General features: G+C 44.3%; 1 protein-coding gene across 2 annotated transcripts in view; it reads left to right on the top strand.

Moving 5' to 3' along the window:
• DOCK1 (dedicator of cytokinesis 1) overlaps positions 1–14,121 on the top strand; it is a 546,606-nt gene that overhangs the window by 338,883 nt on the left and 193,602 nt on the right. For both annotated transcript variants that reach the window (XM_043926662.1, XM_043926663.1), the window contains exon 29: positions 9,849–9,943. In XM_043926662.1, the coding sequence (XP_043782597.1) occupies positions 9,849–9,943 (95 nt within the window). The remainder of the gene's footprint in view (positions 1–9,848; positions 9,944–14,121) is intronic.

Here is a 14,121-nt window from a genome sequence, read left to right on the forward strand (position 1 = left end):
CAGATCACCAGCCCAGGTGGGATGCATGAGACAAGTGCTCGGGCCAGGTGCACTGGGAAGACCCAGAGGAATCGGGTGGAGAGGGAGGTGGGAGGGGGGATCGGGATTGGGAATACATGTAAATCCATGGCTGATTCATATCAATGTATGACAAAACCCACTGGAAAAAAAAAAAAAAAGTCAAAAAAAAAAAACCAAAAAAAAAAAAAAAATTTCCCCTTGATATATGGATTATTTCAAACTGAAAACAGTCAAGGTCCAAAAGACTCAGGAAGAAACTTAGACCTTCCCCCTAACTGCCTAAGGAACGAAGATAGAGGACCTGTTCCAAGAAGGGAGATATTACCACAGATAACTCTTGTACCAAATAGTTGGTTAGCTGCTCAGCTGTGTCCCACTCTCTGTAACCCCATGGACTGTAGCCCGCCAGGGTCATCTGTCCATGGAATTCTCCAAGCAAGAATACTCGAGTGGGTTGCCATGCCCTCCCCCAGGGGATCTTCCCAAAATTACATGTGGAATCTAGTAAAGTCTGTTAAAATTCCTGTGTCTGACTGTCTCTGCAAGGCCCAGAAAACATTTGTTTACAAAGCATTTACTTTTCTATTTCCATGACAACTGCCTTTCTTCTTTCGCGGTCTCAAACCACTATTCCCAACATCTTTTTGCCTTTAGCTGAAGATGATATTTAAGGTGAGAGTTTCAGCCATATTGACAAGTTACTCAGTTTTCTGAGGTCTCTCCCATGTTTACATGGTTTTAAACTTTTGTTTGATTTTCTTTCGCTAATCTATCTCATGTCAGTTTAATTCTTAGACCAGGCAGAAGAATCTAGAAGGGTAGAGGAAAATTTCTTCCTTCCTGACACAATGCAAAATAAATTGAAGAAAAGTATTCTATATTTATTAATACCAAAAGTCAAAATAAATGTTTGTCTGGAGTCAACTTAATATTTAGAGCTTATCTAGGACAGAGGAGCATGGTAGGTTCCTACAGTCCATGGGGTCGCAAAGAGTCGGACACGACTAAGGGACTTCACTCACTCACTCACTCACACAGAAAATAAAATATTGGCTATAAAATGACAAATATTTCCTTACCTAGTACCCTGGAATATTTAGTCAAGAAGGGAGAAATAATCTTATGAGAATAATACACTACTTGAACATGTTAAAAAAAAAAAAAAATGACTGTAACTTCCTGAATTCCAAGCATGTACCCTCTCTCCTTGCAGGAAGCAGATCATCAGATACTTGTTATGTGTTGTGGCCCTGATTTCCCAAAGGAGTTTATTTCTGTAGACACAGTGGTTCAGAGCATCAATTATTTGCGAACAATTTGATTTCCATTATGAAATGCCATTTGTGGTTTGGATATCACGAATTCATACTGCAAGGATTGTAAACCTTTTTTATTGTTGTTAATCTGTCAGAACCTTTGTAAAATGGGTTCCTGTCTGTTAACTATCCGTAGAGAGGATTTGAGTATTTTTCTACTTGGACAACTGCTCACAAAAACAAAAGAGTATTTTGTGTTAAATAATCGGAAGTTAATCAGCACTGCAATGTGCAAAGAGCCTCAACTCTTTTCTTAAGTCTACTTCCTTGTTAAAAATGCTACCTTAGGTTTTCAAATTTAGCCCTTTTTTGGATGAATGAGTCATTCTCAAACAAAATTGCAGCTTTGATCAACATCAAAGTCATGAGCCTCAGAACTGTTACTTTTACGGCCTACCAGATGGCCCCTTGGGCCCCCAGACCTGTGAGAGGGTGGAACATAGCTGAAATGGAAAGACTTAAGCCAGTAAAGAAAGAGGATGGACATTTCAGCTCAAAATTGTCATAATAGAGGCAGTCCCTTTAGGATGGGCAGCCATGAGGGGTCTTTAAGTTCTTCTTCTGCATTGGAGATGCTGGTCTGAAGATGCAGATGCTGGGTCCTGGGTCCAAGGCACAGAGTCAGGACCACAAGTGGAGAACTTGCTCAGTGTCCATTGTAAGATCGAGGTGATGAAGAGTACTCTGGACCTCCTGGGGCAGACTGTTCTCTTGACACGTGTCCCAGATTCCCGCTAAGTGGCCCTAAGGGAATGTCTGTGGTGTGACTGAGTGAGTAAGGACTTATTCACAGACGTTGCGGGTAGAAGTGATGCTTGTCAGTTACAGGTTGAGAGAATCCAAGATACAGGACCGTGAAGGTTCAGAGAACCAGCCTACAGGGACCTTCTCATCTCCGAGGAGGACCCAGGGGCAGCCACAGTCTGCCATGTGCTCCTCCTCCTTCCCGTGGCCTCTCCCAGTTCTGTCCTCTCGTAGGTTACCCAGGGAAGCCCGGCCAGGCAGCCCTCTGAGATCTCAGGGCCCTCTTCCTGAAATGCCTCCTGTCTCCATCTGTCCAACCTCTTCTGAGAACCCCTCCTGACGCCTGCCTTGGTCTCACCTGGTAGATATCGCCTGTTGCCCCTTCTTTGTTTCTTGTCCGTCCCCATCAACCACCAGCCTGTGTCGCCGTGGTCCAGGGTGACTTCTCAACTGATGGAAAGCGGTGATGATGCTCACAGGGATTATGAAAGCAAGGATGTTCGCTGTGTGACTGTCCTTGCTTAGTAAGCCTTCTGCTCTTGGGCAGGCCTGGTCTTAAAGGCCCTGAGTTCCATGTGAAAATATCCACCAAAGTGTGATTTGCAAGCCTGTGTAGAGACTGTCACGAGTGGGCAGAGGAGCCTGGCGGTGGGCATCTGTTTCTTTATCCCTGTGACCTTTCCTCAGAGATGAAGTCTATTGACGACTTTCTACCCTGGATGCTGAGTCCAAGGGTGCGAAATCCTTTTACACTGAGTTCACTCACAAGCTGCTTAGTGAAGAGCAACTGTGTTAACACAGTGGAGGTAATGACAGCCGCAGTGCAGACACGTCTTGCTCTGAGGCCCCCGGTGTAGTGGAGAGCATCACAGTTTAGCAGGGAGTCTGTCAGACAACCCAGGTTATCCATGCTCCAAAAGAATGGTCATTGTCAATCAGCCACACTGGGCTGAGTCAGGTGGATGGGAAGTCTTTAAAAAAAAAAAATTTACAAATATTTTTTTCTTTATATTTGGCTGTGTTGAGGCTTAGTTGTGGCACGTGAGCTCAATGGTTACAAGCTTAGTAATTAATGGCGGTGCGTGGACTTGTTTGCCCCTTGGTATGTGGGGTCTTTGCTCCTCGACTTGAGGAATTGAACCCACGTCCCCTGCGTTGGAAGGCAGATTCTTAAACGCTGGACCACCAGGGAAGTCCTAGAAAAGGCTTTAAGAAAAAAAAAATTATTCATTTGACTGTGTCTGGTCTTAGCTGCCAGGGTTTTCCCTCGTGGCCCAAGGACTCTCTAGTTATGCTGCCCAGGCTCAGCAGCTGAGGCTCCTGGGCTGAGTCCCTACCCAGCACGTGGGATCATAGTTCCCTGGCCAGGATGAATCAGTGTGCCCTGCATTGCATGGTCCACTCCCCTTCCTACTGGACCACCAGGGAAGCCTTCAGAAGCCTTTTTTGCAAAAGAGAGGATTGTGGAATGTGTGGGAAGAGGAGAAAGAGTGCTGTAGGTGGGGGAGAACGAGGGTGGTGGGCCTTGAGAGGCGCTGGGGTGTCCAACTGCACAGGTCCCCAGAGGTCATGCAAAGAGGTTTTGTGTCTTTCTGTTTCTCTGATCTCTGTTTCTGTGCCATTCAGTTCAGTTCAGTCACGTCACCGAGTCGTGTCCAACTCTGCAACCCCATGGATTGCACCACGCCAGGCTTCTCTGTCCAGCACCAACTCCTGGATTTTTCTCAAACTGATGTCTTTCAAGTTGGTGATGCCATCCAACCATCTCATCCTCTGTCATCGCCTTCTCCTCCTGCCTTCAATCTTTCCTAGCATCAAGGTCTTTTCCAGTGAGTCAGCTCTTTGCATCAGGTGCCCAAAGTATTGGAGCTTCAGCTTCAGCATCAGTTCTTCCAAAGAGTATTCAGGACTGATTTCCTTTAGGATTGACTGGTTTGATCCCCTTGCAGTCCAAGGGACTCTCAAGAGTCTTCTCCAACGCCATAGTTCAAAAGTATTCTTTGGTGCTCAGCTTTCTTTATGGTCCATCTCTCGCATCCTTACATGACTACTGGGAAAACCATAGCCTTGACTAGATGGACCTTTGTTGGCAAAGTAATGTCTCTGCTTTTTAATATGCTGTCTAGGTTGGTCATAGCTTTTCTTCCAAGGAGCAAGCATCTTTTAATTTCATGGCTGCAGTCACCATCTGCAGTGATTTTGGAGCCCAAGAAAGTAAAGTCTATCACTGTTTCCATTTATTCCCCATCTATTTGCCATGAAGTAATGGGATCAGATGCCATGATCTTCATTTTCTGAATGTTGAGTTTTAAGCTTTTTCACTCTCCTCTTTCACTTTCATCAAGAGGCTCTTTATATCCTTTTCACTTTCTGCCGTAAGTGTGGTGTCATCTGCGTATCTGAGGTTATTGGTATTTCTCCTGGCAATATTGATTTCAGCTTGTGCTTCATCCAGCCGAGCATTTCGCATGATGTACTCTGCATATCATTAAATAAGCAGGGTGACAATATACAGCCTTGACATATTCCTTTCCCAATTTGGAACCAGTCTGTTGTTCCATAACTGTCTCTAACTGTTGCTTCTTGACCTGCATACAGGTTTCTCACGAGGCAGGTCAGGTGGCCTGGTATTCCCAGCTCCTTAAGAATTTTCCAGTTTGTTGTGATCCACACAGTCAAAGGCTTTAGAATAGTCAGTGAAGCAGAAGTAGATATTTTCCTGGAATTCTCTTGCTTTTTATATGATCCAACAGATGTTGGCAATTTAATCTCTGGTTCCTCTGCCTTTTCTAACTTGAACATCTGGAAGTTCTCTGTTCAGATACTGTTGAAACCTAGCTTTGAGAATTTTGAGCATTACTTTGCTAGCATGTGAGATGAATGTGATTGTGCGGGAGTTGGAACATTTTTTGACATTGCCTGTCTTTGGGATTGGAATGAAAACTGACCTTTCTATTCCTGTCGCCACTGCTGAGTTTTCTAAATTTGTTGGCATATTGAGTGTAGCACTTTCATAGCATCATCTCTTAGGACTTGAAATAACTCAGCTGGAATTCCATCACCTCCACTAGCTTTTTCATAGTGACGCTTCCTAAGACCCATTTTACCTAACACTCCAGGGTGTCTGCCTCTAGGTGAGTGGTCATACCATCGTTGTTATCTGGGTCATTAAGATCTTTTTTTTGTACAGTTCTTCTGTGTATTCTTGCCACCTCTTCTTAATATCTTCTGCTTCTGTTACATCCATACCATTTCTATCCTTTGTTGAGCCCATCTTTGCATGAAATGTTCCCTTGGTATCTCTAATTTTCTTGAAGAGATCTCTAGTCTTTCCCATTCTATTGTTTTCCTCTATTTCTTTGCATTGATCACTTAGGAAGAAGTTCTTATCTCTTCTTGCTGTTCTTTGGAACTCTGCATTCAAATGGGTATATCTTTCCTTTTCTCCTTTGCCTCTTGCTTCTCTTCTTTTCTCAGATCTTTGTAAGGCCTACTCAGATAACACTTTGCCTTTTTGCATTTCTTTTTCTTGGGGATGGTTTTGATCATGGCCTCCTGTACAGGGTTATGAACCTCTGTCTATGTCATTGGTTTACTATTTTTCCCCTAATTATTTTAAAGCATATATTTTTTTGAGTAAAATTTTGTTTTGAGAGAATTGTAGAGGCACACGCAGCTGTAAAAAAATGATACAGAGCATTTTTGTTTGCTTTACTCAGTTTGTCCCCATGGTAGCCTCTTGCTGATCTATAGAAGTGTATCAAAAACAGAATGTTGATGGTGATACCGTCCACTGATCTCATATTGAGTGTCCCCATTTGGCTTGCAAGCTTCCCTCTATTTATCATTAAAAATGTCAAGCATACAGAAAAGCTGAAAGGATAGCTCAATGAAAACCATTATTCCTATCATTTGACTTCATCGGTTGCAAGCATTCTGCCATATTGGCCTCTCTGTCTATCTCTAGTGGGCTTCCCTGGCTGCTCAGATGGTAAAGAACCCGCCTGCAAAGCGGGGAGTCCCAGGTTCGACCCCTGGCTCAGGAAGATTACCTAGAGAAGGGAATGGCACCCCACTTCAGTATTCCTGCCTGGAGGATTCCAGGGACAGAGGAGTCAGGCCGGCTCAAGTCCACGGGGCTGCGATGAGTCTGGCAAGACGGAGCGACTAACCACTCAGTTACTTACTTATGTACCTCTAGATATCTTTTTCTGTTAATATGTAGCGAAATCCTGTCAGAATGTGAGAAACATGTAAGTGGTTCAGCAGACAGCCCTCAAGGATGAGTACAGTGTCCAGTGGCTTCATTGTTCTTCCAGAACATTACTGTCATCTCTTCACACGATCTACATTCAGATTCTCCCTCGATTCTCCCAATCTCTGTTGTCTTTCATTGCAGGCTTTCTCAAATCTGCATCTAGTCCAGATTCGCTCATTGTATTTGCTTATTTCTCATTAATCTCTATTTTTTTTTCTAAAATAAGTTCACCGCCTTGTTTTTCCTTCCCTTTCATGGCATTGCTTTTTAAAATTCAATTTCATTTTTATTTTTTTTTTTTGCTTTTGAACAGATAGAGCCATTAGCTTTGCAGACTTCACCCGCACCATCCCCCCTCTTCCCCCCGCCCCAATTCTGTAATTTTTGATTGCCGCCTTGCGTGCAGATTTGTTTCTTCAAATCCATATGACCCACGAACTGGAAAGTGAAAGTGTTAGTCACTCAGTCACGTCCTACTCTTTTTGACCCCGTGGACTGTAGCCTGCCAGGCTCCTCTGTCCATGGAATTCTCTAGGCAAGAAAACTGAATTGGGTAGCCCTTCCCTTCTCTAGGGGATTGTCCCGACCTAGGGATTAAAGCCAAGTCTCCCACGTTGCAGGTGAACTCTTTAGCATCTGAGCCACCAGGGAAGCCCTCCACAAACTGGAAGCTTGATCTGAAGTTCAAGTTCACCTTTTGGCAAGCGGAAGAGAGGTTGTGGTTAAGCATGCCCTGTTATGTCTGTTGGGAGGCTAAGAATTCCAGGCCGACCACTACTGATGATAATAGGTTTGATCACTTGGTCGAAAAGGAATGACATCTGGATCTCTCTGTTGTGAGATACGTGGCCCTTAAGGGTCATCGTGAAACTTTGGATAATACTCTGGTGTCCACAGGAAATTGCCAGAGGTCTTATCCTCTAGCAGTTTTTCATCAGTTGAGTTTAGCATCTATTGATGGTCCTTGTCTGAAATAGTTATTTATTTCTTTGACTTAAGAGAAGCGTGTCTTCCTCCTTCTGAGGATTAAGACCCTTTGGCTTTTCCCTAAGAACATCTGGAAGCCACTGAGGATGTAGGTTCAGTGGAAGATTGGGAAAGTGTTGTTGCCTTGATCACATTTGAAGAGGTCACTCTGAATGAAGTGTGGGGATCAAGACAGACTAGAATGGTCATAGGTAGATGGGCTAGGCTTCCCCTCTGGGAGTCCTGGTGAAAAATGATGACCAATTTTCCAAGTGGGTGGGGCCAGAGATGGACAGAAGCAGATGGTTTTATAACAAGAAGACTTTGCCTATGGAATGCATTGATGGCTCTTATTAAAGCTGTTCCCTTATTATATGGAACATCCTGTGTACAATCTAACTAAAAATGCAGTAGGAATGGGTTGATATAAAATGATGAAATTTTCACAAAACATGTATTAAATCCTCCAACTCCTCTTGTCAACTTGGAGATGGCAGTTGTGATAGCCTGTTCAGCCTCATAAGCCATTCCGGCAAATGCAGTGGTGGGGACCACCGCCATGGCTGGTAATTTATGCAGACCAACAGGGAAAGCCTTGAAAAACCTCATCTCCCACAATCTGCAGCATTTTGTTTGATCAGCAAAGTACCAACATTTAATAGCTGAGCCATACTAATGAAGTATGGGACTGTGTTTCCTAGAGGAAAAAAAAAAAGGAGTTGGTGATGGGAAAATATGCTTCTCTTCCAGAATAATAAAAACCAGACCCGGTATCTCAATTATTAGGCTTTGAGGAGTAATCAGCAAGAAAGCCCGCAATTTCATGCAAATAGAGATGTGACTAAATTACGACACTCAGCCTGCAAAGGGGGCAACCTGGTCATTAAAATGGGAAACTCTTGACAAAGTAGGGAAACTTAAGTAGTGAAATATGAATTTCAGGAATTAAACTGGGGAGAAAAAGTTTTCCTTGTGTCAGAGGGCATCAAGAATGCCCCTTGGCTCGCAAGCCCTGATGGTCGGGGCTCCTGGGGGCAGAGGTGGAAGGACACAGGACTCACTTTTCCCTCTTGACTCTGCCTTCTATCCTAACCTCTCCTGTACCCCTGCACTGGAGGCCTCTATTGTGACAAGATTGATCATGGTGACTCCTGGAGTTTTTATTCATGGGAGGGGCTCCACAAAGCCCTCCCGCAGCAGAAATGGCACGCTGTAACTCTGTAAGCTGGCCATTGTTGGTAAGGTGGCAGAGAAGGTGTCTTTGATCCTTGGCTTATTCCTACCGTCAAATGGAACTTGTGTCTTTTTGCAAGAATGTCTTGGGTAGACCTCTGTGCTGGGAATTGCTTTCTGGGCTGCTTAAATTCTGCTCACCACCTCCGTCTTCATAGCCATTGCACCTAATTATGAATCAGTAGATGAAATAAATGGGAAACATCTATTCATTTGCTCATCTATGACCGCGGCCTCATTTTCCTAATGTGACTTCTCAGTCGCTTATCGCCTTTCCACCCAGATCTTGAGGGACCAAGTGCCTCATATCACTGGGGTGTGTGCTTTTAGGACACCCGCTTGTTTTGTTCAAGTGAGCTCAGAATAAGCACTGAACTGTCAGATTCAAGAAAATCTCCTAATTCTGACAGGCACAGAATGGACCCACTAGGAGTAGGGAACCCCCTCCTGATGCCAGGAGCAGTCTAATCAGTGCAGAAGCAGGGCTCCACTCTGAAATCCAGGGGACCATGTAGGAGACAAGAGAGCCACCACTGAGTAGCTTATGGAATTGATGATGCCACATAAAAGACTTTGGCAACTTGACCATGTGCTCGATTGGTTTACAGAGTGCTGACTAGGTGCAGATGGTCAGGAGTTCCTGTCTGGACCTTTCATTTATTAAATTATGTAAGAAAAAGGGAAGGATAACAATACTGCAGGTTGAACTTGATGGGCCCTGTTTATAATTAAAATGTTCCCTGATAGCTCATTTAGTAAAGAATCTGCCTGCAATGCAGGAGACCTGGGTTCTTCCCTGGGTTGGCAAGATCCCCTGGAGAAGGGAAAGGCTACCCACTCCAGTATTCTGGCCTGGAGAATTCCATGGACTGTATAGTCCATGGGGTCGCAAAGAGTCAGACACAACTGAGCGACTTTCACTCACTCGGAGTAAATACAAGACATAGTTATAACCTGCATGTTCTATTTGATTGAAAGTGTTTCCTTAAGCAGAAAGAGTGTGAATATATGTAACTTTCAGGGGTTTATTCCTTGTAACTCTTAGAGAGACATGACCAGAGACTTTCTTTTAATATATCCTTGAAAAAGTTCTCCAGGACATGAGGCGCTCAGGTACACAGAAAGGCAGAAAGTGTCATATACAGCTCTGTGAAATATATCTTCATTACCTTCTGCTATGTTTCCATTCAGCTAAAAAAAAAGTAATAATAATAAGGTCATTTATAATGCAGTTATTCTGGGGGTAGAGGTGGGCATTGGTTTTTACCTTTTTCTCGGTGGGCTGTTTGAATGTTCTGCTCTTATTTCAGGATTTCCTGATGGAGACATTCATCATGTTTAAGAACCTCATTGGGAAGAATGTCTACCCGTTCGACTGGGTGATCATGAACATGATGCAAAATAAGTGAGTACGGGGGAGGCTCTCCTTGAGGAGGTGCCCGATTCACGGCTGGTGGGAATGGATGTGTTGCCTGGGTACTACACGGTCACCCCGCTTCTGTGATGCAAATGGTTCTTTGGAAAAGTGGGCTTGGAGATTGCGTGCTTCTCCTGTGCCAGTGCAGGGCTCTGGGGATGAGAGCTTGGGCTCTGCCCCCCGCAGAAAACAAACATAACTGTGATCCATCCTTCACTCTGCCTTTGTCCAGGGCTTCTGTTCGCCATCCAATTTTAACCATATGTGTTTATTAGACAAAGTGATTCTCAGTTCCACGGGAGGCTTTTGAAAGGTGTTTGCGTTTCACATATTTCAGCTTAAAAAAATCATGAGCATTTTCATTATACTTGTTAAATATTAAGTGTGTGCCTTGTTCATCATCTCCCTGTGAGGGCTGCTGGTTAGTTTTCTAGCACGTGGGTTTTGTAATTTCTGTAAGTGCCATCAAAGATCATGGGGTTCTCAATCACAGGAGGTTTCTGGAAGGAATTTCGGTTGATTTCTTTTTGCCCCTTCTTTCTTACTGAGAGTTTTGTGAAGATGATTGTCGGTTGATAGTACAGTGGTAAGAAGCAAGACAGGAGAGTTTGGGTACCCTTTACCCTGGTAAAATGTTGACAAAAACATTTTGCGAAACTGCAGCCCTGAACTACAACCAGGGAACGGACATTGATACAATTTAGCTATCTTATTCACATTTTCCCAGCTTGACTTATAGGCCTTAGTGCTTGTGTTTCCTTTTTTTTTTTCATCTTTTAGGGTTTTATTTTTTTTTTTCCATTTATTTTTATTCGTTGGAGGCTAATTACTTTACAATATTGTTTCCTTTCTTACAATTTTTTTTTTCACGTGGTGTGTGTTCTCAAATCCGCCCCCATGGTGAGGACACCGAACATTTCTTTCGCCGTAAGGATCCCTCTGGAACTCATTTAAGCTGTTGCATCAATGGTTTGTTCCTTTTCATTGCTGCAGAGTGGTCCAGGGACTGCAGCTCCCCAGGCTCCTCTGTCCCTGGGACTCTCCAGGCAAGAATACTGGAGTAGCCATTCCCTCCTCCAGGGCGGACACAGGTTCTTTACACTAGTGTGGCCTTTAAATGCTGATTGCATATGGTAATTGCATGTTTAGTTTTATCAGGAACTGCCAGACTCTGTCTGCATCGTTCTCCATCCCCATTAGCCCTGGAAGAGGTGCCCATCTTCTCCGCCTCCTTACCGGCATTTCTGTCGTTGACGTTTTTCTTTTGGCCCTTCTGGCAGACGTGTATGATGTCTCACTGTGGTTTTCACTTGCATTTTCCCTGATGACTTTGCCTCTTTTTAATGATTTTGTCCACCCCACGAGCAGATTCATGGTGGCAAGGATCTTTCCCTTTGCCTTTTTTGGGTGATGCTACAATACTTTCTGTAATGAGCACGCTTAGTTCAGTCCTGTCCAACTCTTTGTGACCTCATGGACTGAGGGCCACCAGGCTCCTCTGTCCATAGGATTTTTCAGGCAAGAATACTGGATTGGGTTTCTATTTCCTCCTCCAGGGGATCTTCCCTACCCAGGGATTGAACCCATGTCTCCTGCACTGGCAGGCAGATTCTTGACCTGCTGAGCCACCAGGGAAGTCCCACTTTCTGGGACAACGGGGATGAAACTGGCCCTGGGAACCAGCAGCTGCGGTTCTAAGCAGATCTCTGCCGAGGCTGAGCCTCAGTGAGTGTTGTCCCTCTGAAGTCATATGTTGCTGTGGCTGAAACCTCCTTCCATGCATCTGAAGACACCCGAGGAGAAGTGGGGAGGCCCAGGCTGCCTCCCACAGCTGCAGAGATAGGGGCGGCCTGTGGCTCAGAGCAGAGGTCCTGGCCTCGGCTTCCTGGGTTTCCCCCTGCTGTCTTTTGGAATCTGCATTGTTACCCAGACGTGAGGAACTTAAAGCACGAGGCTTCTCTTCCTTTTTCTCTGTTGGGATTAACTTTTTTAAGTGACGGCTTAGCATGAGGCTCGAGAGCTGCAGTTTTCATGTTTTTAGTGGCCTATTTTCCACATAAAACAAACACGTTGACAAACAAAGCCCGCTGTTTTGGATCCCCATGAAAACTTGGGTTCTCCTTACTCTGCTGGATGCTGTAGCTGAAAACGACTGTCCTGTCTTTCCCATCTAGCAGTGAAATAAGTAGGGGCCTCTGCGTTTAGGGGCTTCCCAGGTGGCGCTAGTGGTAAAGAACCCACCTGCCAACCCAGGAGACACAAGAGACTCAGATTCGATCCCTGGGTCAGGAAGATCCCCTGGGGGGATGACTTTTAAGCATAGAAGTCAAGGAGTTCCTACTAAGCTTTTTGGTGCCATTAAACGTGTGTGTGTGTGTGTGTGTTACAGAGGATCACATCCATTCCTGAGCTCTGTGGAGTCCTACTATGGACTTTTAGGACAGGATATCATAATAAAATAATTTCCTGTAGAAATTACATAGATACCATAGAGGATTGTTTCTATGTCATTATCTATTTGTCCCTTTTTAATCCTATATTAAGGAGTTCATGATCTGAAGACTTATTGGAAGGACTAATGCTGAAGCTCCAATTCTTTGGCCACCTGCTCTTTGGAAAAGATACTGATGCTGGGAAAGGTTGAGGGCAAGAGGAAAAGTGGGCAGCAGAGGGTGAGATGATTAGATAGCATCACTGACTCAGTGGACATGCATTTGAGCAAACTCCGAGAGACAGGGAAGGACAGGGAAGCCTGGCGTGCTGCAGTCCCCGAGGCTGCAGAGTCGGACACGACTTCGTGACTAAACAAGAAATTCCTGTAATGTAAGAGCTTGTTATCTTACATGTTGCCAGACTCGCCTGCTCCTCTCTTCCTAGCAGGCATCACAGACTTCCTTGCCTCCCTGGGATAAACAGTGATTCCCAGCAGCTTCCGGAGTCTGTATTTAAGTTTTAACGGCACAGCTGGACATGCAGCTTTACCACCTACAGCTCAGAAACTGACAGAACCAGCCTCTCTGGTCCCTTAAATATTCGTGTGCTTGTTCAGCTTTGCCTCTGCAAATAGACTGTTCTTCAGTCCATGGGGCTTGTAAAATGTAATTAAAAACAGCGTCCATTAGTTTTGGGGCCACAGCTTGTAAATCAAGAATCAAATTTATAGGATATAATGAATATCCCAAAGGACAGTAGTCACTCAACTGCTGTGTTCAAGATGGCAAGTGATTGGTGATGGCCTGACATTATAACTCTGTTCTAGAATGTACGGGAGCCAGATGGTGAGATGACATTTAAGATAAGCACAGTTCAGATACAGTAGATGTGTGCTTATGTGTTAGCATGCAAAAGTGCTAGTTAATCTGCCCAGAGGGAAGCAGATGCTAAGTTTTCATTTAGGATCTCAGGTGGTATTGGAAGCCTAGACCTTCGCTGTTGGCATGTAAGTGCCGTCCACCACTCTTGAACTTGGATCAGCTGGAATTTTCAGGTTTACGCTTTGTGGAGTGTGTAGCCTGGTCTCATGGGAAAGAATTATGCTGTGGCTCTGTTAGACTTCTCTCTGGTTGTTAACACGAATGCAACCTCTTGGTTGAGTTTCTCTGGCTTCCTTTTGGTCTCAGAGCTTGACGTCATCCCAGTAGTGTTTGTGGACCAATAATCCTGAGTAGATTGTTTACATTTTTTTTTCTGGCTGCACTGCAGGGTCTTAGTTCCCCGACCGGGGATCAAACCCCTGCCCCTTGCAATGGAAGCACAGATTTTAGCCACTGTACTGCCAGGGAAGTCCCCAGACTAGATTTCTAAGGCAGAGGAGTGACCTGGTAGGAAATGAGTCTGTTGGTTTGACTGAGTTCCTTTTTCACCTTGAAGGAGCGTTTGTTATCAGCTGCTTTTATTTACCCGTGATAGGCATCTCTATTGTTTACCACGGAGTGAAAAGAGGGGCAGGATTGGATGTAATTTTCAGATTTTTAGAATTAGACTTTCATATTTATATGGAAACAAAACCTTTCTTACATCTGTCCACCATTCAAACTTGCAACAGACTTTTTAAAATTCAGCTACCTTGATTCAACTTCTCCCCAGGTCCTCTTCTTTTAGGATGAAAAATAAATTAAACAATCACTTTTACTTCCTCAGAACTCTCATTGTTTGTAGCTGTGATT

The sequence above is a fragment of the Cervus elaphus genome, chromosome 15 (genome assembly GCF_910594005.1).
Source record: "Cervus elaphus chromosome 15, mCerEla1.1, whole genome shotgun sequence".
NCBI lineage: Eukaryota > Metazoa > Chordata > Mammalia > Artiodactyla > Cervidae > Cervus > Cervus elaphus.